This window comes from Rattus norvegicus, chromosome 2, assembly GCF_021556685.1.
Source record: "Rattus norvegicus strain SHRSP/BbbUtx chromosome 2, alternate assembly SHRSP_T2T, whole genome shotgun sequence".
Taxonomy (NCBI): domain Eukaryota; kingdom Metazoa; phylum Chordata; class Mammalia; order Rodentia; family Muridae; genus Rattus; species Rattus norvegicus.
Window position 1 is genome coordinate 222,188,951 of NC_141535.1, and position 26,806 is coordinate 222,215,756.

The 26,806-nt window shown below is 44.5% G+C and overlaps 1 protein-coding gene and 1 pseudogene across 1 annotated transcript in view; one reads left to right on the top strand and one right to left on the bottom strand.

The window, feature by feature from the left end:
• Positions 1 to 311: 311 nt before the first annotated feature.
• Pbdc1-ps2 (polysaccharide biosynthesis domain containing 1, pseudogene 2) lies at positions 312 to 2,641 on the bottom strand (annotated as a pseudogene).
• An 18,139-nt stretch (positions 2,642 to 20,780) lies between these two features.
• The window catches only part of Papss1 (3'-phosphoadenosine 5'-phosphosulfate synthase 1), a 75,142-nt gene continuing 69,116 nt past the window's right edge, over positions 20,781 to 26,806 (top strand). Inside the window, 1 exon segment of the mRNA NM_001395059.1 lies at positions 20,781 to 20,944. Coding sequence (NP_001381988.1) covers positions 20,885 to 20,944 — 60 coding nt within the window. The 5' untranslated portion in view covers positions 20,781 to 20,884.

Genomic DNA, 26,806 nt, shown 5'->3' on the forward strand with positions numbered 1-26,806 from the left:
CTTCTTCTTTTTTTTTTCTTAAGAAAAATAAACCAAAAGGAATTTATTTACAAAATGTCTTACTTCAACAACAGTTACAGCCAAGAAACAGGGTATCAAACAATAATGAACTAAGGGACCCCACTAATCATGTTTAAGCTATTATGCCTAGAGTAGCTTCTCTTGCTAGCTAGAGAGATGTCTGTCTGAGGCCTCCTCTCCCACAAGGGTGTCATTTAACCAAAGGGGACTGTGCGAGCAGCACAGACATGTGTGGGTTCAGCTGAGTCACTGTTTCTTGGCTTTCTTTTCCTCCACCCTTGTTTAGTTTTCTACTTTTTTCCTTCTCTATTGACTCCTTCCTCTTCCCTCTCCTCCACTATCAGCTCCTTTCTCAGTTTCCTCTTCTTTATTGTCAACTCCTTCCTTTCCTTATTTGTCCTGAACACTGAAGGAAACTGTTTCATTTTAACCTTCCTGGTTCTGAGCAATTTCAATGACAAAGGAAAAAAAAGAATCCTGGGTACAAAAATAGTGTTCTCTTCAGTGTAGCCCTGGGAACAATCCAGTCACAGCAAAGGACCATAGTTGTAATCTTCTACGATCCCTTCAAATTTTAAGCAGAATGGCCTCCACTTCTCTTTAGCTGATTCTGATTTGAGCTCTTCTGGGTCCAATACATCAACCCTGAGTGTCTTAAAAACTTTTCAGAACTCAGAATAGATTTGGTCATCTACTGAGTTTCATAAACCATGGCTCAACTGATGAAATCAGTTTATAATAGACTTCAGCATGCTGCATCGCTCGAATAGCCCAAGCCATTTCAATATTAGGGTCATTGCCTTATGACTCAGGAGGGTATGAAAGCATGGGCGATGGATACCTCTTCCCGCGTCCCTAGAAACCGGCTCTTTGCTTTATCAGGCAGCGTCTATCTTGCCGCTACGTAAGTGCGGCTTTCTTTTCCCGGAAGTGTATCAACATCCTTCTGTAACTACCCTTTTGTGTAACATTTCATTTATGAGGTAATTTTATAAAAAATTTTTGTCGGGGTTGGGGATTTAGCTCAGTGGTAGAGCGCTTGCCTAGGAAGCGCAAGGCCCTGGGTTCGGTCCCCAGCTCCGGAAAAAAAGAAAAAAGAAAAAGAAGAAGAAAAAAAATTTTTGTCTAAGGAAGTATAAAAAAGCCAGAGAGAAGAAATAAAATGTGGCCATTGGGGCTCTGCTCCATTCACCTAACATATTTATGTCTGTCTGTCTATATGCATGTACACTTAAGAGTTAAAAGAATTCAGAGTTTCTCACTGGGCATTCTTGCCTGCCCCAGATAATTTAGTTTTGTTCCCTCAGTAGTACTGACCCATCAATCATCTGTTGCTCTCAGTGGGCCTCCAGAGGCTATCAGCACCGCCCAATCGCCAACGCCAAACCTCCTTTTGCTGCCTGCCTCAGTTTACCCTGAGATGTCAAATCTAGCCTTTGCCATTATTTCTAGATAATTTTCCTACCGGCTGACTGTGAAGGATTGTTTTAACAATCCTTGTCACTTTCATCAAGCCCTATCTTCGTGACTACAACGTTGTTGTTTTCTGAGGGCTGGATTTGCCATCTTGAACAGTGATCTTCCACAGAAGACCTGCACAAGATCAGGCCTCTTGTGGAGGAGGCAGACACTCACAGAACCTAAAGGGCTCTAGAACTTTCTGAGGGATCAGAAGGTCATTCCTCATCTTCTGGTTGTGTAGGAGGTAAACAATGGAGTGGAACTCTTCAGTAGTATAGGTGTCTGACAGTTGCCCGCGGCACTCTTCGTGCTTGCAACAGTGTTACTAGTCACCTAAGCTGCTGGGACACTTTGCTAACATGGCCACCTCAGTTCCTCAGAGTACTTTAGGTGAGTCATGCTGCCCCTTCCATTGTGTAAGTAACTGCCTGGAGTCATCCGTGCTCTTATGAGTCACCACAATGAACACCTTGGCTTACCAAGTCGGACTTTTGATCTTCTTTTCTTTGGTCTGTCCTTCTTTGTCTATGATGAATAGGCACAGACGATTCTTTATGTTTTCTTTGGAAAACTGCTTTGCCAGAGAAAATACAGTAATAACAACAGCTACCATTTAACAAGCTCTTGTTGCCAAGTGTGTGCCAACAGAACTACACAGTGGACCATTTTATTCCCCATTTTCCAGCTGAGAAACCTCAAGCACACAGAGAGAAACATTCAAGGCCAGATGCCCCAGGGATGCACAGTTCCTGAGTAGAGACTCATACCCACTCTGCTGCCTCTCTTTCTCTCATAAGATACAATATTGTCTGTGTACACACACACACACACACACACACACACACACACACACACACACAATTTGTGGGGTGTGGGAAGGGTAGGGCCTGGTTAGGTAGCCCTTAGTGCTGGAATTATAGGTGTGAGATAGCATGTCTGGCTAAAGATCCCCCCTTTTTTGACTGGAGATTATTACAAAAGTTTGGATGAATGGAAGGCTTGGTCCTCTGCTGAGGTATTCCTGAGAGGGCATGAAAACTTAGGATGTGGAGAATCCAGCTGAAGGGCTGGGTACTCGGGATGTTTCCTTCACAGTCCCTTGTTCTTACTCTGCTCCTAGGGCCACAATCCTTTGCTCCATTCTGTACTTCTGCACCATGATGCCCAGATTCACTTCAGAGATGGGAGCCAAGAGACATGGGCTGAGTCCTCTAACACTGGAGTCACTATAACTTTCAGAGTTATTTAGCTCAGGTATTTTTGTCCAGGCAGTAAAAAGCAAACTGTCTTAGTTAGGGTTTTTATTGCCGAGAAGAGTCACTGTGACTAAGGCAACTCTTATAGAGGACATTTAATTGGGGCTGGCTTACAGGTTCAGAGGTTCAGTCCATTATCATCAAGGCGGGAACATGGCAGCATCCAGGCAGGCATAGCCCTGGAAGAGCTGAGAGTCCCACATCTTGTTCCAAAGGCAAACAGGAGGAGACTGTCTTCCAGGCAGCTAGGAGGAGGGTCTCAAAGCCCACCCCACACTTCCTCCAACAAGGCCATACCTGCTCCAAAAGACCATACCTCCTAATAGTGCCACTTCCTGGGCCAAGCATATTCAAACCACTACACAAAATAACACAATTATCTCAGACATTCTTACTTCAGAGAAACTTAAGAATCTGTTAGAGAGATGTGAGTTATGCTTATAATTTCATTGGAATTATATTCCGATGACTTTGAGAAAACTGGATGACATTTTTAGTACTTGTTTTTCTTTTTAATTAGGCTTCCATTGCCATGAACAAAACATTTCTCACATGAGTATCTCATAATAAAGTTTCACTGCTTTTGTTAGTTTTTTGTTAGAGGTCTTTTTAGATAATTTACTTCCGAGCTATTTAAATGGGATGACTATTTAAATTATGCCTTATATATCATTACGTCAGAGAAATTATTACATCGTTTTAGGAATGCAACTTAATTTTGCATGTTGACTTTTTGGGAAACTCGTGTCTATTCCTAAGGTTAGGATATTTATATAAGCTGTTGTCTCCGTGTGGAACAATAACATCCCTGAAGGGCATGGTGGTACAAGCCTTTAATCCTAGTATTTGGGAGGCAGACCTGGTCTACACAGAGAGACCCTGTCTCCAAAAACAACAAAAAGTTTCTTTCCTTTCCAAGCTTTAGTCTTTGTTCTACTTTTTTCTTGTCTTTAAAAACAAGCTTGTTTTTTTTTTAAAGCTTTCTCCCACATATTACGTCCTGAATGTACTTTCCCATCCCTCTACTCCTCCCACTCACCTCCCTCCTCCCCTCTCCCCAGATCCACTCCTCCTCTGTTTCCCTTTAAAAAGAAAAGGCAGACCTCCCAGGGATATCAACTGAACATGGCATAACAACCTACAATAAGACTAGGCACCAACCCTCATATCAAGGTTGAACGGCGTAACCCAGTAGGAGGAGAAGAGTCCTGAGAGGAGGCAAAAGAGTCAGTCAGCCCTAGTCCCACTGTTGGGAGTGTTAGGATTCCCACAAGGATACCCAGCTACACAACCATGATGCAGAGGACCTAGCTCAGACCCACACGGGATGGAACTGGGACACTAACCCAGCCACAGAACTTTCGACCTACAATCTGTCTTGCCTGCAAGATGTGCTGGGGGTAACAGTAGCTCAAAACTAGCGAGCACAGCCAACAAAAACTGGTCCAGCTTCACGCCAACACCATGAGAGGATGAGAGGGAGGGAACCCACGCCTGACACTGTCTAGATGGCCAGGAGCCAGAATAGAACCAAATAAGACTGGGGGGGGGGGAATGAACGTAATGATTACTAACGCTGTTCTGCTATACTCATAGAGCAGTGCCTAGTGCAGTTGTCCTCAGAGAGACTTCATCTAGCAACTGATGGGAACAGATGCAGAGACCCATAGCCAAACACTAGACAGAGCCAGGGAATCCTGCAGAAGACGGGCAGGAAGAATTGTGGGAGCCAGCCGCTGAGGACACCACAAGGACATGCCAGGAGAACCAACTAAGCAGGGCTATCGGGACTCACAGAGACTGAAGTATTTTTTTCCTTTAATTGATTAAGTTATTTGTTTATATCCCAATCACAGTTTCCCTTTTCTCCTCTCTTTCAAGTCCCTCCCTCTCCATCCCCGACCAAGGAAAAGAGGAGACTATCAGGGATATCAACCAGACTTGGCATGTGAAGTTGCAGTAAGACTAGGTACATCTTCTATTGAGGCTAGACAAGGAAGCCTAGTTAGGGGAGAGGAATCTAAAGGCAGGCAATGTTGTCATAGACAGTCCCTGTTCCCACTGTTAGGAACATGAAGACCAAGCTGCACATCTGTTACATATGTGCAGAGGGCTTTGGACTGTCCCATGCATACTCTCTGGTTGGCCGTTCAGTCTCCGTGGGTCCCTATGGGCCCAGGTTAGTTGATTCTGTAGGTTTTCTTGTGGTGTCCTTGACCCCTCTGACTCAATACATCCTACCCCTCTTTTGCAGCATTCCCTAAGGTCCCTCTAATGTTTGGCTGTGTGGGGGTCACTGCATCAGTTGCTGGGTGAAGCCTCTCTGATGACAGACACGCTAGGCTCCTGTCTGCAAGCATAGCAGAATGTCATTGATAGCACCAGCAGCGGGCTCCCTCTCTCGTGGCATGGGTTTCGAGCTGGGCCAGTCATTGGCTGGCCCATCCCTCAAAGACTGCTCCATCTTTCCCCTGCACATCTTGTAGGCAGGATAAACTGTGGGTGAAAGGTTTTGTGACTGAGTCGGTATCCCAATCCCTCCATTGGAAGTCTTTCCTGCTATCAGGAGATGGCCAGTTCAGGGTCCACATCCCCCATTGCTACAGTCTTAGCTAAGGTCGCCCTCACAGATTCCACAGAGTTTCCATTGTCCATTGAGGTTTCTTGCTCATCCCAGAGATGCCCACCCCCAATCCAGTTGTCTCTCCCAGTATTTTCTCCCTCTGTCCTGACCTCCCCCCATCTCAACCCTCTTGTTCCCACTCACCCCCTCTCTCAGCTGATTCCCTCCATCCATCCACCCTTGCTGTCTAATCTATTTCCCTTTCTCAGTGAGATTGAAGTGCCCCTCCTCTGGCCTTGGGCCTTCCTCGTTAGCTTCTTTGGGTCTCTGCTTTGTACCCTGGGCATTCTGTACTTCATCCACTTATGTCCACTTACAAGTGAGTACATGCCATGTGTGTCTTTCTGGGACTGGGCTACATCACTCAGGATGATGTTTTCTAGTTCCATCCATTTGCCTGCAAATACAGATGTCGTTGTTTTTTAACGGCCCGAGTAATATGTCATTGTGTAAATGTACCATTCTTTTATCCATTCTTTGGTTGAGAGACATCTAGATTATTTCCAGGTTCTGGCTGTTAGAAATAAAGCTGCTATGAACGTAGTTGAGCAAGTGTCCTTGTGGGATGGTGGAGCCTCTTTTGGATGTGTGCCCAGGAGTGATATTGCTGTTTCTTAAGGTAAAACTATCCCCAGTTTTCTGAGAAACTGCCAGATTGATTTCCAAAGTGGCTGTATAAGTTTGCAGGAAATGTACCCCGTTTTTCAATGGGGCTATTTGGTTTGTTGATGTCTAGTTCTTTGAATGTATTTTAGATATTAGCCTCTGTCAGATGTAGGGTTGGTGAAGATCTTTTCCACTTCTGGTGTTTTGTTTTTTGCCTTCTAGAAGCTTTTCAGTTTCACGAGGTCCCATTTACTGCTTGTTGATCTTGGTGCCTGAGCTCTTGGTGTTGTGTTCAGGGAGTTGTCTCCCGTGCCAATGCAGAAGGCTGTTCACTACTTTCTCTTATATTAGATAGATGTAGTGTATCTGGTTTTATGTTGAGGTCTTTGATCCACTTGGACTTGAGTTTTGTGCGGGGTGATAATGTGGTTCTACTTGCCTTCTTCTACATGCAGACATCTAGTTAGAACAACACCATTTGTTGAAGGTGTTTTCTTTTTTCCCATTGTATAGTTTTGGCTTCTCTGTCAACAATCAAGTGTCCATAGGTGTATTTACTTCTTGTCCTTCGATTCTATTTCCTTGATCAACCTGTTGGCTTTTATGCCAGTACCACGTGGTTTTATTACCACTGCTCTGTAAATCAAGGATGATGATACCTCCAGAAGTTTTTTATTGTACAGATTGTTTTCCAGCTTTCTCGTTTTTGTTTTTCCATATGAAGTTGAATATTGCTCTTTCAGGGTCTGTAAAGGATTGTGTCGGAATTTTGATAGGAATTTCATTGGAACTGTAGATTGCTTTCGGTAGTGTGGTGGTTTGAACGTGCTTGGTCCATAGAGTGGCATTAAAGGCACAGAGAGGTGTGTCCTTGTTAGAGTAGGTGTGGCCTTGTTGGAAGGAGTGTGTCACTGTGTGGGTGGGCTTTGTCACCCTTCTGGCTACCTGGAAATGGTCTACTCCTGGCTTCCTTTGGATGAAAATGCAGAACTCTCAGCTCCTTTGTCACCGTGCCTGTCTGAATGCTGCTATGCTTCCAGCCATGATGATACTGAACTGAACCTCTCAACCTGTAAGCCAGCCCCAATTAAATGTTTGCCTTGGTCATGGCTTCTTTTCACAGTGCTGGAAACCCTAAGACAGAAGTTGGTACCAGGGACCAAGACGTTGATGTGACTGGCCTGATCATGTTTTTGTTTAGAAGAACGTGGATTTTGAAGACAGTGGAGTGCTTTAAGTGGCACTTCCCAGCAGGAAGATGGAGGGCATTGGTGCTGAGGGCGGTTTGAACTGTGGAAGGCTGACTCTAGAGGTTTCAGAGAAGGAAAACTATAGTATGTGGCCTATAGACTGCTTGTATAGTATTTTGGTGAAGAATGTGGCTGCTTTTTGCCCTTATCTGCCTGAGGCTAAAGTGAAGAGACTCCATGACCAAGGCAACTCTTAGAAAGGCAAACAGTGGGCTGGAGATTTAGCTCAGTAGTAGAGCGCTTGCCTAGGAAGTGCAAGGCCCTGGGTTCGGTCCCCAGCTCCGAAAAAAAGAACAAAAAAAAAAAAAAAAAAAAAAAAAAAAAAAAAAAAAAAAAAAAGAAAGAAAGAAAGGCAAACAGTTAATTGGGGCTGGCTTACAGCTCACATTGGAAACTCTTTGCTTTAACTATCGTAAAATATATTTTCTTTAATCGATTACTTGTTTACTACGGATTAAATGCCTGGTGACTGTTTAACTTCCTAAGAAAAGTAGACAGAAGGCTCATAGAACAGCAAATTTATTATTTCAGTTATGTGCTGATACAGGATCTTACTACCCAGCCTAGGCTGGCCTTGCTCTGACGTCCTGTCTCAGCCTCTGGAGGTCTGTGTGTGTGCTTAGAATAATTGTGTTCCAAGGAAGTATTCCCCTTTATTTTCTACTTCCTGTGTCCAAACTCTTGTAATATATATTAAATTAGGAGAAGCATGTCTTTCTACTCTTATGTCATACGGTCTCACTTCTGTACCTCTGTGATTTTAAATGGAAAAGGCTTAGTTATTTAAAAAAAATACACACACAAGTCTATTTAAAGTGCCATGAATTAAATTTATTTTAAAACGTCAGAAAATATTTACCTATGAAAATTAATGATCATACAAAATATAAAAAGAATTTACTTTTTTTTTTTTTTTTTTTTTTTTGGAGCTGAGGACCGAACCCAGGCCCTTGAGCTTGCTAGGCAAGCGCTCTACCACTGAGCTAAATCCCCAACCCCAGAATTTACTTTTAAGAATGAAGCACCATAGGGTTCCTTTGTAAGCTAATCAGAAAATGGATTCGTTTTTTTTCCTAGGTTTGGTGGTCTACACTTGTAATCCTTGCACTTGGGAGTCTGAGGTAGGAGGATTGCTGTGAGTTCAAGGACAGCCTTGTTTATACCATGAGTTCCGGACCAGCCTGTGCTATACACCAGTGAGCTCCAGACCAGCCTGTTACCCACAGAGAGAAATCTTGTCTGAAAAAAATTAGTCAATTTTTAAGAAACAACATAAAAATGGTTAACAGCCTAAATAAGCACACATTTTTATACACCACCGGAACCAGAATAAGCACAAATAAGCCATTCCCATAGGACACCTAAACAGCCACGCTTGCCACTCTCAGACACCAAGTCCCAGGAAAGAGTGTAGTTTACAGACACTGCCATCTAGCGTCCGACTTTAGAACTTACTCTGTAAAGTTCCTGTTACCTAAACGATTATTTCTAAATAGTAGAATCTCGACTGAAATTTGAATTCAGAACCAGAGATCAAGAATTTCTTTTTTTCTTCTCCCTATTCCCTTCCTCCTTTGCTCTTTTCTTCCTCCTTCTCCTTCCCCTACCTCTTTTCTCTTTCCCCTCCATATTTTGCCCCCACCCCCCACCCCCGCTCTGTAACTTACCTCCTGCCTTCCTGGAGAAGGGCCTGCCTCTGAGGAACAGACCAGCCTCATGCTGTGACTTCCCTGTCATAGTCTTACTAACGCTAGGATTACAGGCGTGCGTCACCATGCCTAGCTAAAGACTGACACCATCAAGATAACTGAGCCATGTTCTAAAAATTAAGAAAGGAAAATAAGAGGTTACTAAAGATGGGTGTTTCTAATATGTAGGATGACAGAGAAAATGGAAGATGTCAGAATACTTGAGGATGAACAAACAGCAATAAGAATCAAGCTTTTATTTTTAACCCGTGGGGTGTGTGTGTGTGTGTGTGTGTGTGTGTGTGTGTGTGTGTGAGTGTGGTGTGTGGTGTGCGTGTCTATGGTGTATGTGTGTGTAAGATGTGTATGTGTATGTATGATGTGTGTGTTGTGTGTGTCTATGGTGTGCGTGTGTGTCAGGTGTGTATGTGTGTGTATGGTGTGTGTGTGTGAGTGTGGTGTGTGATGTGTGTGTCTATGGTGTGCGTGTGTGTCAGGTGTGTATGTGTGTGTATGGTGTGTGTGTGTATATGTATGTATGATGTGTGTGTGTATTGTGTGTGTATGGTGTGTGTTTGTATGGTGTGTGTGTGTAAGGTGTGTGTGTATGGTGTGTATGTGTGTGTGTGTGTGTGTATATGTATGTATGATGTGTGTGTGTATTGTGTGTGTGTATGGTGTGTGTGTGTGTAAGGTGTGTGTGTGTGTGTAAGGTGTGTGTTTGTATGGTGTGTGTGTGTCTATGGGGTGTGTGTGTAAGGTGTGTATGTGTGTGTATGGTGTGTGTGTAAGGTGTGTATGTGTATTATGATGTGTGTGTATTGTGTGTGTATGGTGTGTGTGTGTGTAAGGTGTGTGTGTATGGTGTGTGTTTGTATGGTGTGTGTGTCTATGGGGTGTGTGTGTAAGGTGTGTATGTGTGTGTATGGTGTGTGTGTAAGGTGTGTATGTGTATTATGATGTGTGTGTGTATTGTGTGTGTATGGTGTGTGTTTGTATGGTGTGTGTGTGTGTAAGGTGTGTGTTTGTATGGTGTGTGTGTGTCTATGGGGTGTGTGTGTAAGGTGTGTATGTGTGTGTATGGTGTGTGTGTAAGGTGTGTATGTGTATTATGATGTGTGTGTATTGTGTGTGTATGGTGTGTGTTTGTATGGTGTGTGTGTGTAAGGTGTGTGTGTATGGTGTGTATGTGTGTGTGTGTGTGTTTAATGTGTATGTTTTGGGCGTTCGTTCATGCTGGTGTCTATGTATGCCTGTGTAACGTGGATGTGGAGGGCTGAAGGTCATGTCAGAGTCTTCCTTAGTTGCTATCTTTTGAGACAGTGTCTTATTGAAACTGGAGCTCATTATTGCTGACCAGCAAGCTCTAGGGAATCCTCCTGTCTCTGCCTCTACAACACAGAGGCTACAGATGTGGAGCTGCACTTAGCTTCTAAATGGGCACTGGGGATTTGAACTCAGGTCCTTATGGTTGTGTGGCAAGCAGGGTACTGACATTCATTTCCCCAGGACCAGGAATCAAGCCTTTAAAATGATGCAAAAATAGTAGCTTTGGACACTTAAGTGGTTTAAGTGAGAAGGAAAAACCCACAATAAATGTTCATCACTTTTAAAGAATTGGTTTGTTTTCCGACCTCTAACCATTGTTTGTCAAGCATTTAGTGAGCTTACACACGAAGGTGCCTGCCACCCTTAGCAGCCAGCAGTGAGCGTGTCCATGAGGTAGTAATCACAAAGTGAGGTAAGAGTTGAAGAGAAGGAATCCACCACTGCTACTCAAGAAGCTGATGGTCACGCTCTGCAGAGGAGAGCCGGCTGCTGCAGGTCTTGGGTGTACAGTGCTTGGGTCCCAGAGCAAAGCCTGTATGCGCCTCTGCAGAGAAGGGGGTTCAAAGAGAAAGAGAAACAACAGGTGGAGGTTTTACAGATCGTGAGTATATGTGTGAGTAGGTGTGTGTGTGTGTGTGTGTGTGTGTGTGTGTGTGTGAGAGAGAGAGGGGGGGGGACCTTTTTAGTTTGGTGCCCATGCAGTCCAGAAGAAGGTTTTGGATCAGCTGAAGCTGGTGACACAGGAGCCTGTGACAAGCTTCAGTGGTGGTAGAAACCAAACTGTGGTCACCTAGAAAAACAGCTCGCAACCTTCTTGACTGAGTCATCTCTTCAGCCTGTATTGCCCTTAATTAAAGTGTGTTGGTTGTGATTTCCTTAGCTGAATTTCCATGCATTTCACACACAAGGCCCAGAGGCGCCTGGGCTGGACCTGATCCAAATGCCCCATCTCGACCACTAGCTCTCATTTTACCAGAGGCGGCATGCAAGGTTCCAAAGGAAGGAAGCAAACAATACTCTTACCCAACTATGACACCAGCATAGCACAATAACCCTAGGGGTACAGAAGTTACCTGCATACCTTGGTGGTAATCAACAGCTGTCTAGTTGGACTTAAGACCTGATTAACAAGTAGGAAATCATGCCTAATAATGGGAATTTTACCAACTTCCCAAGGCTAGTGAATTCATGGACCTTGGACACGAAGCTACAACCTCCACTTCACTAAACCAGCATAATCATTAAATACATTCAAAATATTTGTCCTTATGCCCACAGAAAAATATATTCCTTGTTTCTCATCAAGGAAACGTCTCTTTGCAACAGACAGAGACAGTTACAGAAAACCGCAACCAATCAAAATGCAGAGTTGTAGATTTTAGTCCCAGTGGCAACATCTATAACACATTGCTTGCACCTAAGGCTCAGGCCCCCACCCCCACCCTACTCTCCAGGAGAGATAGAGCAAAGAGTGTTAGAGCCAGAGGAACAGGGAGTTTGCTGTGAGATTGTACTTCTTAGGAATGTCATGTCAGAAGCTACACGGATAAAGTCTCAACAACATGGCTGCCTGAACATGAGCTGGACAAGGATGACATCAATGGACAGGCTACTGAGCAAAGGGGAAAGCTCAGGAGGCCTCAGTCCTACACAAAGAACTATAAGCAACTAATACAGGTCGAAATAGTCTTACCCAGCGAAGAGCTTACCAATTGTCTCTGCAATACAAAATGGTCAGCTCTGAAAACATACATACAATATTCTACAGACCGAGCAGGTTGTATTTATGTTTTAGAACACGTACAAACACATAACAATCAATGTAAAAGTACAATGTCTCTAGGAGGGATAAATGGAAGAGTTTGAAGGGAATGTGCTCCTCCAGGACCATGCCTGCCTGGATACTGCCTCTGAACCTGTAAGCCACCCCCCCCCCAATTAAATGCTGTTGCTTATAAGAGTTGCCTTGGTCATGGTGTCTCTTCATAGCAATGAAACCCTAAAACAGAGGTTAGTACCAGGAGTGGGGAGTTGCTGTATTTGCCTGACCATGGTTTTGTTTGGAGGAAACAGTGAAATGCTTTAAGTGAAGATTAATGGGCCATCCTAGTGGGAATATGGAAGCCATTGGTGCTGACGGTGATTTGAACTGTGAGGACTGGGCTTAAGTGGTTTCAGAGGAGAAGAATTTCAGTATATGGCCTAGAGACTGTTCTTGTGATTCTTTGGTGAAGAATGTGGCTGCTTTTTGTCCTTGTTTGGAGTCTGCCTGAGGCTAAAGCCTAGGTAAAGAGAATCAGATTAATTGCATTGACAAAGGAAGCCTCAAAAAAAGGCCAGCATGGGCTTTGTCCTTTGGTTTACTCTCATAAATTGTGTTTTAATAAAGTGTAGCAAGCTTAAAAAGAAAAACTACAAAATGTATGGTTCAAGTATTAAAGAGGTACCAGGAAGTGAAATTGAGCTAAATTCTGTGTTCAAGGATATTAAACAGATTAAGGGAGTAGTGATCTTTGGACAAGATCCCACCCAGCTAAGCTTATTTTTTATGTGTTTGTAGTTGAGCAAGGAACAATTGTGTCATGTTAGGTGTGTTATTACCTGATTATTGTTTTCATTTGGACTTTCTTCTGGAATGAACTATAATCCAGAAATCAAGGGTATGCTTGTGATCCAGATCTTGAGGCTGGAAGATACTGGCTTTTGATCTGGATCTTGAGAAATAGTGGCTATGAAAAGCCTTGGCCAAGGCATGGTGGTACATGCCTTTAATCCCAGCATTTGGGAGACAGAGCCATGCGATCTCTTGAGTTCAAGGTCAATCTACAGAGCAAGTTTCAGGACAGCCAAGTTTACACAGGGAAGAAGTTGGAAAGCCGAAAGCTGATGACAAGGTGGTCATGGTCCAGCTCCAGCAAGCAGTAGAACTCGGCAGCTTTGGCCATGTGGCTCTGGCTTTAGGGTCAAGAAGGGACTACTGGGACCACTGATGCTGGTTAGCCAGAGCTAAGAAATTAATGGTGATTAAGAAGAGACCAGTATTACTGAGGTGAAATTTTCTGGAAAGTGTTTTCAGAGAGCATAAAGAAGTTGTGTTCCAGAGATAGCCAAGGTGGTTCCTCACGCTGCAGTTGGACTGGTAATGTGTAAGAGTCACCCAGGTGGTAGTGGTTTTGAAGGCATGAAGGCGTCATGGAGAGCAGCTGAGGCTCTGCACCATGAGAGGCCATGGAAGGCCACTGGTAGAGGTGCAGCCTCAGTTGTAGTTGATGGCCCAGAACTGAAGGGGTCATGCAAAGAAGTTGAGACTTAACAAAATGAGAGGATGAAGCCTAGCAGAAGACACCATCAAATTGGAGATGCTAGTACCATGGGATGATCACCAAGGACAGCAGCAACAGTAGAGTCAACCAGAAGTTAGAGTGCTACAGAGGGCAGAGCTGGAGAAGTTAAGGAAGCTCCCTTTGGAGGAGCCCAGAAGATCATGTATGGATCCCAGACACTGGATCAAGATGCTATAAGGTTGAAATTGCCTTGGAGAACCCAAGATCTTAGAGATGTCAGAGCCCTGGGATACCTGCTGAGGAAAGCTGCTAGCAGTGATTGGAATTAGCCAAAGAGAAAGAAGTGTGTTGCTGCTGAATGCCAAATCTGCTAACAGCAGTCAGCAAGCATGAAAAGAATTGGAGGTCTGAAGAACTCTTTGACATTGGTCATGGAGACTCGGAGTTTGGAGCTTGACCAGATGATTTTTGGTCTTGCTTTGATCCAGTATTTCCTTGCTATGATTTTTTAAATTTTATTTTTCTTGGATATTTTATGTATTTACATTTCCAATGTTATCCCCTTTCCCCCCTCTCCCATACCCTCTCCTCCTTCTTCTATGAGGATGCTCCCACTCTCACCCATCCACTCCCACCTCAATGCCCTGCCATTACCCTACACTGGGGAAATGAGCCTTCACAGGACCAAAGACTTTCCCTCCTTTTGATGCTGGACAATGCCATCCTCTGCTACATATGCGGCTAGAGTTATGGGTTCCTCCATGTGTTCTCATTGGTTGGTAGTTTAGTCCTTGGGAGCTCTGAGGATCTGATTGTTTGATATTGTTCTTCTTATGGGGTTGCAAACCCTTTCAGTTCCTTCAGTCTTTTCTCTAACTCCTCCATTGGGGTCCTCTTGTTCAGTCCAATGGTTAGCTGCAACCACCCTCATCTGTATCAATAGGGCTCTGGCAGAGCCTCTCAGGAGACACCCATATCTGGCTCCTGTCAGCAAGCACTTCTTGGCATCAGCAATAGTGACTGGGTTTGGTGGCTGCATATAGGGTGGATCCCCAGGTGGGGCAGTCTCTGGATGACCTTTACTTCAGTCCCTGCTCTACTTTTTGTCCCTGTATTTCCTCCTGTGAGTATTTTGTTCTCCTTTCTAAGAAGGAATGAAGCTTCTACATTTTGGTCTTCCTTCTTCTTGAGCTTCATATGATCTGTGAATTTTTTCTTCGGCATTCTAAGCATTAGGACTAATATCCGCTTATCAGTGAGTATATACCATGTGTGTTCTTTTGTGACTGGGTTATCTCACTCAGGATGATATTGGATCAGTAATATATGTTCTGTGGTATGATATGTTGGAAGCATGTGATCTGCTTTTTTGATTTTGATTTTATACAAGATTATAGTTGAAGGATTGCAAGAACCTCAGAAAAGACTTTGAACTTTGGACTTTTAGATATTGCCGAGACTGTAATAGACTATTTGGATTTTTGAAGTTAGACTAAATATACTTTGCATTATGCTAATAGATAGTTATGGCCCCCATAGACTCACGTGTTTGAACAAGCCTATGGGTGCCAGGGAGTGGAATGTGGTGGTTTGAATATGCTTGTCCCAGGGAGTGGTACTATTAGGAGGTGTCACTGTTGAAAGGCATGTGTCACTGTTGGGATAGGCATTGAGACCCTCCTCCTAGCTGTCTGGAAGACAGTCTCCTCCTGCTTGCCTTTGGAACAAGAACCCTCAGTTCCTCCAGCACCATGCCTGCCTGAACACTGCCATGTTTCCTGCCATGATGATAATGGACTGAGCCTCTGAGTCTGTCAGCCAGCCTAATTAAATATTGTCACTTATAAGAGTTGCCTTGGTCATGGTGTTAGGGATTTGGTAGCATATCCTACTATTTGGAATATGATTTATTATTACATATAGTATATTAATAGTTTAATGATAATTCTTAAAATGTGATTTGATCGTAGAGGAAGAAACCACAGAGGCTAGGCATCATTTCCTCTACTGTATGAGGGCTGTATTCTAGCAACCTCACTGTTCACTCCTCTGGCTTCCTGCTTGGCTTCTATAATGCGCTCTTTTGGGGAAGCACACGAGGCCCACATTAAAGGCCCGAGGACTGTGCTCCTGCACCTTCTGAGGCTCTACAACATCAGCTATTTAGAATTCTGTGTGGGAGGTTTCCTCCTCCTTGATGAACTCATTCAGCCATCTCTGTGCTCAGCAGACCACGGTGTTTGCTTTACATTCCTGATCCTGACACTCCAACATCACAGTATTTGTCCCTCACCATTCAGTAAGAGTGACTTTGAATTTGTTACTTATCTTGCTATTAGAATATAATTACATTTTCCCCTTCCCTTTTCTTTCTTTCTTTTTTAAAATTTATTTATTTCATATGAGTACACTGTTGCTATCTTCAGACATAGCAGAAGAGGGCATCAGATCCCATTACAGATGGTTGTGAGCCGCCATGTGGTTGCTGGGACTTGAACTCAGGACCTCTGGAAGAGCAGTCAGTGCTCTTAACCGCTGAGCCATCTCTCCAGCCTGACTTGGAATTTCTGATTCTCCTGCCTCCCCCTCCAGTGAGCCAAGATGGTGGTTTTATTGTTTGTTTTTGTTTTTAAATAGCATCCAGTTTCCAAAGTGCTGGGGTTGAATTTAGGGCTTTATGAGTGCTAGTTGAATACTCTGCCCACTGAACTCATCTACATTTTCTTATTTTCTAAGTAAAATATGCCCTAAATCGTCTTATGTGGTTTCTTCCATAGTCCCAGAACCAGCCATTTTCCAATGGAGCCCTGGATCTCTTAATTGGAAACAAGATTAGAAATCACTTCTTGTTTGTAACCACTGTAGCACCAAAAATCCAATATCTTCATGTTAGGTTCTTGTTCTGGTGGACGCTAACTCTCCTGAGACCCTCTCAGCTGACAGATGAGGATACATTTGCATATCGTGCTGCATAAAATATTTTAGTTTTCTCTCACGTTTCAGTTCCTATCCATGCCATTCACGTATTTACTCACTGTTCAGTTCCGCCACACTAACATGGCAGCATGAGAACGGTCATCTGGCACTCCTGTGGTGAGTGACTTGATCACCTGGCTCCTTCTGTCTTAGTTTTGTTCCTTAAGATCTTACTATGTAACCAGGGCTAGGCTGTAACTTAATAGAGACTAAATTACATTGCTTAGGAAAGTACTTTGAAATGGTAGAATTTAAGATTTAAAATGATATTACTATAAAGGGGCACACGCACAAAAGAAACACCCATAATAATTTTTAAAAGCAACTTCTGTTTCTATGTAGACTAGGCTGGCCTTGAACTCATGGACACCCACCTGCCTCTATCTTCCAAATACTAATATTAAAGCCATGAGCCACCATACCGAGATCCTATCTGTCTTAGACCTTATAGATTCTATTCATTTCCACAAATAACTGAGGTTGGAACCTACCCCATCCCCTCTACTTTTTTTTTTTTTTTTTTTTTTTTTTTTTAGTGAGGCTGCAGAGTGATTAGAGAAGTGGTTTACACATCAAAGGAAGCTAACCGATCCAGCACACTCCAACTGGCAAGCTCCTACCACGGGGGAGACTTGGGTAGGGGATTGTAGTTTCAGGATCAGCCTGGACTTTGTGGCAAGATCTAAGCCAGCCTGGGCTCCTGGTGAGACTCGATCCCCTCTCCCCCACCCCCCACTCCCTTCCTGCTCTAAAAAAGGACAAGGGAAAAAAAAAGAAGACTAGGTTACATCGTTTAAAGAAGTACATTCAAGTGGTAGGATTTAAGATTTAAAATGACCGTTATTACTATAAAGGGGCCCACAAAAAAGAAACACCCACAATACTTTTTAAGAGCGATTTTTGTTTCTATGTAGGTAAGGGAGCAGAGACCGGATGCTCTTTCACCGGACACAGTTAGGAAAACCAATCAAAGGTAGGAAACAGTTTTGAGTGTGAGTAGCAGGCAGGGCAGAGCAGTAATAGCAGAACACCCATTGGAAGACGCTTTTGCTGAAAGGGATGGGCTTCCCACCTGGGCTCCCAGGGTAACTAAATGCAGGATGAAAACTTAGCATATCCGTTTTTACTTTGTGTCTGTCACCTTTACTGTTTAGCCCGTTTAATTTCTGCCTGTGTGAGACCTAATCTACCTCTTTTTCCTTCAAGGCTGACGGGACAAAGGTTAGGAGCCACTGTCCTAATCCTAAAGTCATTTAGGGTGGAGCAGTAGTGCATCAAAGGACAGGACACAGCCCACGTGCAAAAAGGAATCTATGACGGGTAGGCACTACCACGGAGCCAGAGGAATCTTCTCACGGGTACCAGATTGTTCCTTTAGGGAACGAGAGCAGATTCTGGTCCCGTTGCAGAACCAGAATTGAGATAATGGTCACCTAAGTCACTCTACTCCCCTGCCTCCACATTAAAGCTCTACTTAACCAATTTCTCCCTCTACTTAAACTTAAAGCTCATATCGCTGCCCTCAAGATAAAAACTTGGGGTCACCGTAACCTTTTATATGTTCCCGTCTCCAACATGCCACATTGACTTAGTCTCTGTTGCTTAATAGAATTACTTAAATTGGTGTATTGGGGCAGGTGATTCAGATATCCTGCTGGGGCTATAGGGGCCGGGGACTTTCCTTAAAACTCCAGTTACAATGGAAAATAAGTGAATTCCTATAATTGCCCCAGCCTATTAGCTGCCCAGACCATTGTCCAGGGAGGAGGAGCCAGGGCAGAGATCAACTTTACCTGAATTAAAGAGATGGAACTGAGGGTGAGAGGAAGGGCAGAACAACAGAGTCCATCAGAGCAAGAGCAAGGGGGAGGAGCCTAGTAATCCAGTCAGGGAAATAACACTTGAAGTGTCTGAGGAGAAATGACCCAGAAAGAGTTTGTACTTCTGATAATCCAAGTGAGAAAACCTTGGCATCACTGAAACCTTCACAGGGGTTCTGAATACCTGGGAAGAATTAAGGTCAGGGTAATTTATAAGCACAAAGAGAAACTTCCTCTCAGGTATCTTTTGGCCTGAAGGGAAACTATGGCAAAGCCTCTCTCGGAAGAGGTTTCCATAAAATGGATTTGAAATGTCATTAGGAAGCAGAACTCAACAGTTTTCAAACTGTTGCTCAGGACATGTGTTTGAGTGACTTCCCCCTCCACAGATATCTGTGACCACAATGACTTAACGGTTTTGTGTTACGCTCAGTGGCTCAACTTAGGTATCAAGAATGTATCTGGCTCTTGCTTTATGGACACCCGGACTGTTCACAATCATACTGCTAGAAAAGGATTCATACACATAAAAGTAAAACGTTGGTTCAAAAGCATCTGTCAAGGATAATTTGTCTTCCAATTATGTTTATAAGCACTGGGACTTAAACATACTCAGTAGTTTTTATTTTGTGGCTGTCCCTTTAGTCTTCCAATTGTGGCATTTTTGATGTGCAAAAGCTTCAACAGAGTTAGCAGTAAGGACCAACTGACGTTCGATGAGTACGCCCATGACTCAAGCTGTATCTAAGCGCCGTTTCCCTCAAACAGGAATGAAGTCTCTCTGAGAAATGGCTGGTCCCAGGTGGCACTCCCTCTCCAAACTTAGTCTGAAGCTTGGAATCTTTAAAAAAGAAAATTATTTGTCTAGGTGCATACAAAAGGTTTCTTTATGATATTTTCATAAATATATGCCATTGGCCTTTGCCCACACTTTGTTTATCGTTGTCCTCATTTTTAGTCTTTTAGTCTCATTCTTGTGACTGTTCTTAGCAGAATTTAGAATTGTATTGAAATTCAGTCCTACACACTCTTAGATTAAGAATCCTTTAGATAGAGCTATTTATATGGAGCATGCCTTTAATCCCAGCACTCAGGAGTCAGAGGCAGGAGGATCTCTGAGTTCAAGGCCAGCCTGGTCTACAGAGTGAATTTCAGGACAGAACAGGGCTGTACAGAGACACCTTGACTCAAGAACACAATGAATGAACAAATAAGCCAGAAAGAAAGAAAGAAAGAGAGAAAGAAAGAAAAAAAGAAGACATTTTAAATGGTGGAGGAATAAGATCAGATTTGTATTTTAGAAGTACTTGTCTGTCACTATTGAGAACGGAGAGGGTGACAGGGAAGTGAAGGGCAGTACAAGTTGCCTCTCTCTCTCTCTCTCTCTCTCTCTCTCTCTCTCTCTCTCTCTCTCTCTCTCTCTCTGTATGTGTGTGAAATGATGACTCTGGTTAGATGTAGGGGAGGGAGACTAATTTGAGACCTTGCCAGTGGAGTAAATAGGGACTGACTTGTTAGCAAGTCTAAGGTGTTGATGATTGGTCTCTCTCTCTCTCTCTCTCTCTCTCTCTCTCTCTCTCTCTCTCTCTCTCTCTCTCTCTCTCTCTCTGTGTGTGTGTGTGTGTACGCGCGCGCAGTAGTGGAGTAAGCAGCAAAAATTTTGTGAGACTGTGGATGGTTATGGTTATGGTTATAGCGAGCTTAAGGTTATGGGGATGAGCGAGAACGGTTAGAACTTCTGGAGGAGGCCTCCGCCTCCCAGCCCCATTCTTTTACAAACTGGTCTTGGAATATAGATGAGCATTCTGCCTTGCTTACCAGGGGACTTGGATTGCAGTCTTCTATGAGTAGCAAGTACTAGAGAAGCCCTCTTTGTGGCTAGTCAGTGGCGACAAACACTGCACAGAGATTTTCTGATATAAAGTGGGTCTCCAAGTGGGAAAGGAGTCACCTTACAAATACTTTCTAATCCTTGATGAGATACTGTTGATATCAAAAACCTTGTGCACTGAGTAGAATTGTAAAGCGATGAGCAACATGTAAATGAGCTATTCACTAAAGTAATTCTTCCTTTTGCAGGGCTGGGAAACATTTTCCGAAGTCGGCCTGGTTGACAAGCGGACAAATTGAGGCTAGGAAGCCATAGGCTGGCCTAGCGGAAGAAAAGCTAGTGAACAGCAAGAGCCCACGTCAGCTTCTTCCCCTAACAGCCTCAGCTCTGCGGAGCGTCTCCCACGCCCAGTTCTGCAGGCGGCGCGCTCACTGCGCATGCTCAGCATCTGGAGGCTTTCTCCAAAGCCCTCAGACCACGCCCCTCCCTCTGTATCAAGGCGGAGCTTTAAGCGCCGTCCCTGGTGATTGGATGTTGAGGTCTCGACCCCGTGCCTCCCGCCTCGCCCCGCCCTCCACGCCAAGCTCCAGCAGAGGCAATCACTAGCTGGGGCGCACGTCAGCGCGCGCCTGATCCCTGGTGCAGGCTCCGCCCCTTCTCCCTGCTCCGCCCCGCCCCCGGCCTCTCTTACCACTCGGCCTCGGGGCGCTCAGCAACTGAGCATCCGCGTTCCACGGCCATGGAGATTCCTGGGAGTCTGTGCAAGAAAGTCAAGCTGAGCAATAACGCACAGAACTGGGTGAGTAGTGGTCGTAGGCCGGAGCTCGAGGAGCGTGGGCGGCTGTGGGAGCCGCGGGCTGCGGGTGCATCCTGCGGGAGCCGGGGGCGGGGACCCAGACGGCGGCGGCCGGTGAAGGCGAGCCCAGGCCCGGAGCTGTCCTCCAGGGTGGAGAGGCGGAGGGCTGCGGCGGAGGACGGTGGTGCCTCTTCACGTGCCTGGTTTTCTTGGCTTTGCCTGTGTGCCTGGCCCAGGTTTGGGTCGGTCTCCGAGTCTTTACATTTCTGAGTTGCAGTGTGCTGAGAGAATAACAATGTGGCCATTCATGGATCAGGACTGCTGAACTGAGGTTCTTTGTGTCTCTTTTAAATTGGAATGTCTGACACAGACATACTTTTAAAGACTCGATTCCTGTTGACAGTTAGGTGTGGGAAGATTAATAGTTTCTAACGTTTGAGCAGCGAGTGCCAGTTGGTCTCATTGGCCAAGTACTGTGTCTTCAGAGGGTTGTTTCCTTCTGCAATTATTCATTGGTGGCAGCAGCGAAGGTGGAGACCAACTTCGGAGGCTGCAAAGGCACTGGTTTTAGGTTTAGATGGATTTTTTTTTTTTATTCCGCAGCTAACAGGATCATGAAGTTTAATTACAGTCTTGTAAATCATCACTTGTCCTTGACGAGTCAGGAGGAAGAAAAAAAATGCAGTTTCAGGCTAATGCTCTTTTGAAGTCATTAATTTACTACGCCTGCTGTGAGGTTCAAAATTCTCACTGTCTTCTCTCATCCTTTTCCTTAACTTCTTAGAGGGTGAGAGGTAAGTAAGATTAAAGGGAGATTAGGATGTTGGAAGGAGACAGACTCCTGGCGTGGGCTCCAGCCACCGCCGTGCCATTTGTAAGTTGGATGATCTTGAGGAAAGTCACTCCACTTTGAATCTCAGGTGACTGAGGGTGTAACAGTGTGTCCTTCACAGGATTGTCTTTATGAGTAGAAAAGATAATGAACGTGAAAGACCAATGAAACTCTTACTCTGAAACTCAGACTTAGTAACACTATTGTTGCCAAAAGGTATTTTATGGGTAGGAGGCAAGTTGACTAAATTGGTGTATTTAAAAGTAATTTTAGTAATACTGCCTATAAGTTGTTTATTTAAACATTGTTATTTTATGACCCTGGGTGTTTGCCTACATGTATGTGTATGCACTATGTGTGTGCCTGGTGTCCTAGAAATGTGTGTTGGATTCCCTCGGGCTGGAGTGACAGGTAGTTGTGAGCTGGCAGGAGTGCTGGGGATACTCTGTAACAGCCAGTGCTTTTGACCTCTGAGCGACTCTTCTGCCCTAACTAATTTGTATATTACATTATTTGCTCTGTAGAGATCCATACTAGAGAGTTATAAAAAAACATGGGACTCAGTGCTTGCTTTGCAGTTGCCCACGGCATCTGATTGTAAGGGCATATTTGCCATACTGAGTATGGCCTAAGATAGGAGTTTTATTGCAGTTTAGAGGCAAGGTTAGTTTGCCCCCAGGTATTTTTATGAGTTTATGGAGGACCTCATAGTTCTGAAGTAGGTGGAGCCCTTCCATCCCATCCCTGAGTGGAGACTTATTTGACTACTGAAGGGAGTATTTTTATTGGGGAGCAGAGATAAAGATGGGGTGGAGCAGAATTGTATATCATAAATATTTGGCTGAAGAGTTAGGATGATACTTCTAGGAGATTTGGAATGGAGCTAGAATTTTTAATTTTCTGAACTTTTCTCTCTAAAGAATGACCTCCCCTAACACACTCAACCAGTGGGTGTGAGGGTAAAGATTCTATGCACTATTAATGCTAATGCTACTATTTCTTAAAATGGGCAATCCAGGAAGACTGATTTGCAGAAGAAATGCAGGCACCGACTGTGAGGATTGAGTTGCAGACTAGAAGCATAGCTGACTTTGCCACACCGTTTAAGGTGTTCTTGTTGTTGGCTGATCCAGTGTGAACAGTTGAATGATTAGCTAAAAGCAGCAAAGAAACGACAGGGAAGCCCAGGCTAGATTGAGGTGATGACCAGAAGAGAGATGTTAAAAGACAATCCCGAGGTTTGAACTGAGAAGTTGGGAAATAGGCGGAAACATATCTAAATTAACTTGTTGAGTTTTTGCAGTGTTTCCACGGCTGGGGTTTAAAAACTGTGACCCTGAATGTGTACATCTGCTCTCCCAGAACTCAGAGTCACCACTGTTGCCTCTCCATTTTATTAATGAGGAAATTGAGGCACAGAGTTGTTAAGGTGGCAACTGGAATTTTGAGCCTGTATCTGAAGGACAGCCTTAGTTAAGAGAAATTGAATGACCTGTATAACTTAAAAGAAAAAAGACATTAAAATAAGTGAAGAAATATAAATTAAATGTCAATAATACGATTTGTTTAGCTTAATATAGCCCAAATATTTTCATTTAATTTATATTTTTAATATACGTACAAGCTCTGTGCTGTTTGTAAGCAGTGTAAAATTACTGATGCTTTGGCTTTTCTGATACGAACAGGTCTTAGTTCAGGGTAGGTATTTTGCAACTGCCGTCTGAGACCTGTATACATTGTTACAGATACTAAATTAGGCTAGGCTAAGGGTAAAGACCTAATAGCTAATTTGAGCAGGACATAGAAAGAGCGTTAATTAACATATTGAGAGCAGGTTCTAGGCTTTAGACAGTGTCTTCTGCTAAGGAGCAGGAAAAGGAAATGGCTTCATAGAAGTCAGTAAGAAAGAGATAGGGAAATGTAGTGGCATGACCTAGGAAGCATACCAGCAGGTGTAGTAAGGAAAAGCCATGAGTCATTTTCCATAGGAGCCTCCTTTGATGTCAGTCTGAAACGTAACAAATGCCATTCTCTAGTGGACTCCATCTTTCTTGCACTGGGTCAGCTTCCACTTGCTCTTTGTAACGTGTCACTTGGTTCTGGGAAAACTGGGGCTGCTTGTTTGAGACTCAGGTGTCATCCTTCTGTAGAATCATATCCAGCTGAACGCCCTGCTCCTGGTAGCTTTATGGTGGACTGGGTGGTACACAGTGGTCATCTTGTTAGTATTTGTTACTATTTGTTACTGTTCTTCCCTCAGAGGAGTCTGAAATGGAGCAGGAGATTGCAAAGCATCCCCAGCTAGTCTCATTCTGGCTTTCCCGTTTCCCTCTCCTCCCACTCCCCAGAGCCCTGAAGCTCAGCGCATCTTCTTTTTCACACATCACATCCTTGGGGTTTTATATTTTCCTGTTGCCTGGCTCCCTGGACAGCCCCTGAGGGAGGAATCTTCAGAGCTTTGGGCTGATTGACCTTAAGTATGTTGCCATGTGGACTGTTTCCACCCTCCCTTGCTCCTGGGTTGAATTGCATGTACCGCTCTGTATGTGGTGATGCTCTTCTGTATGTGGATACGTGTTTCATTAGAGATGTTTTGTATCTGCTGAGCTCCCATGGCAGGAAGGCCAGAGGGGTAGAGTGCTCAGTAGCCTGGGTGCTCTTGAGAACATAAATCCTTGATCTGTTTAAGGTTATGAACAGCATATACGGAAGGCTTTAGATTGAAGTTCTGTCCCTTAACCATCTGTACAGTCATGGGCGCATCCCCTGAACCCGTCTGTGCATCAGCCCTCTCATCTGTAGTAAGGACAGAACAACCATCATAGCCAGGCTAAATTACGCAGATGTCAAGGGCACAGAGGTTCCCTAGGTTAGAAGTTAAAGGCTCTGTGGTCCTCAGCACTGTTTAGTGCTGTTCTTGCGAATATTTAATAATTAATCAACTATTTAAGAGCTGCTTTTTTCTTGCCTCTGTTCCTCACCCTGGTTGTGCAGAGGAAGAAAGGCCGAAAGGAATTCTGCTGTGGGGAGTCTCACCTTCAACTTGAGAGGCAACCAAATGATTCAGATGATGCCTCCTTTCACCAGTTTTACGTTTGTCAGTCTGTTCTCTTGTACTGCTCTGGCCCTCTCTTAGAAGGCCAGCATCCCATTCTGGAGGCAGAAGAGGACGAAGATGGTACAGAGTGAGTCAGGCTTAGGTGGGACACAGAAAACGTTGTCCTCCATCTTATGTCTACAGTCTGGGAACTGATGCTACAGGAAGTGCCTAGAGGAAAGGCATAGCTCAGACTCTACCAAGAAGCATTCTTTTTAATGCTGACTAATGCGGTTTGCATAAATACCCTTCAGAGCCCCATGTGTTGCCAGCTCATGTGCTATTGGTAGGTGGTAGAATCTTTGAAAGGTTCTGGTGGGAGGAAGTCTGGTCTTTGGGGGCATTCTTGAAGGGGCCGTTGGAATCCTGCCCACTTCTTGTCACTTCCCAGCTGCCCCGTGGTGGGCATCCTGTTTCTCATGTCCTCACCATCAGTGCCCAGAGCAGTGGGTCCCAGGGACCTTGGTCTGAAGCTCCTGAATCCACAAGACTGTATTGATTTTTGTTACAGTATCGGAAAAGCTGACTAATGTTTAAAAAGATGAGGGTAATGTCTGGAAGGGGCTTTGTTGTCTAGTGTTGTAGGCACTAACCACACGTGGCAACTTCATTACGTAAGAAACACGGTTCCTTAGTAGTGCTGGGCAGGTTTCTAGTGCTGAGGGTGTAGCTAACGATCACTCCAGCCTAGAACTTTCCTTCTGTCGAAGTTCTAAGTCTAGCCTTGGAACCAGTGCCTCCCTTTCCTTTTGTTCTACTTCTCTATGCATTTGTGTCTTTTCTCTTTCTTTCCAGGGCAAAGCATTTCCAGAGACTGGGGCCACTCTGCAGATTTGGTTTTGGGCAGTGTGGCACAGGGTGTCTAGCGGGGTTGACTTTACTCTTAGTGTGGTAGCTCCTTTAACCTTTGACGAGTTCCACGTGTTTCTACCACGTTGCATTTCGAGGCAGATTCTCTTCTCAGTGATTGTCAACTGGGTGAGATTTTATCCACCTTCAGGGTGGTTAGCGATTCTGGAGCGCTATCTTGCACACTCTCTCCCTCTCTCTTTTATCTGTCTGTCTTTCTCTCCTTCCTTCCTTCCTTCCTTTCTTTCTTCCTTCCTTTCCTCCTTTCTTCCTTCTTTCTTCCTCCTTTCTTCCTTCTTTCTTCCTTCTTCCTCCCTCCCTCCCTCCCTCCCTCTCTCCCTCTTTTTTGTGGCATTGAGGGGATGATGCTTCTGACATCTATAGGATGGAGGCCAAGGCTGCTACTAAGTATTTACCCTCTCAAGGCAACTTTCCAAGATCGAGGATTACTAGCTCTCAAAAGTCACTGAAGCTGAATTTGAATCTCCACGGGCGATGGTGGAATTACTGTAGTAGAACAGTGGGTTTTGCAGTGGGTGGAGGTTGCCATGCATGTTGGGTGCTGAGTACCGGTTGCAGCTGTGTCTCTGGTAGCCAAGTGCAGTGCTGGGGCCAGGTCCATGGGCCTTACAGGGTTAAATATTGCTAGCACTGGGGATCTCCACAATGGGAATTATGGCAGCAGGGACATGGCCCACAGAAGGCATGCCTTTAAGCCCTTTGGGGAGGACAACAGGTGATAACAGTATTGGACTAGTTGCATAGGTCCCACACCCCCAGGTACAAGATCTTCAGTTCTTCAGGTCTTAGCAGTGGCACATTATACTGTGGGCCACCTGTCCCCCTCTGGTCAGGGAACTGCATGGGTTTGTGTTCTAAGGTCACAAGCGCACAGCTTAGCGAGGTCCCAGCCTTCTGTATAAGTGTGGTAGCATGTTGGCGGAGCATTGTGTGAGTGTGGTAGCATGTTGGCGGAGCGTTGTGTGAGTGTGGTAGCATGTTGGCGGAGCCTTGTGTGAGTGTGGTAGCATGTTGGCGGAGCGTTGTGTGAGGGTGGTAGCATGTTGGCGGAGCCTTGTGTGAGTGT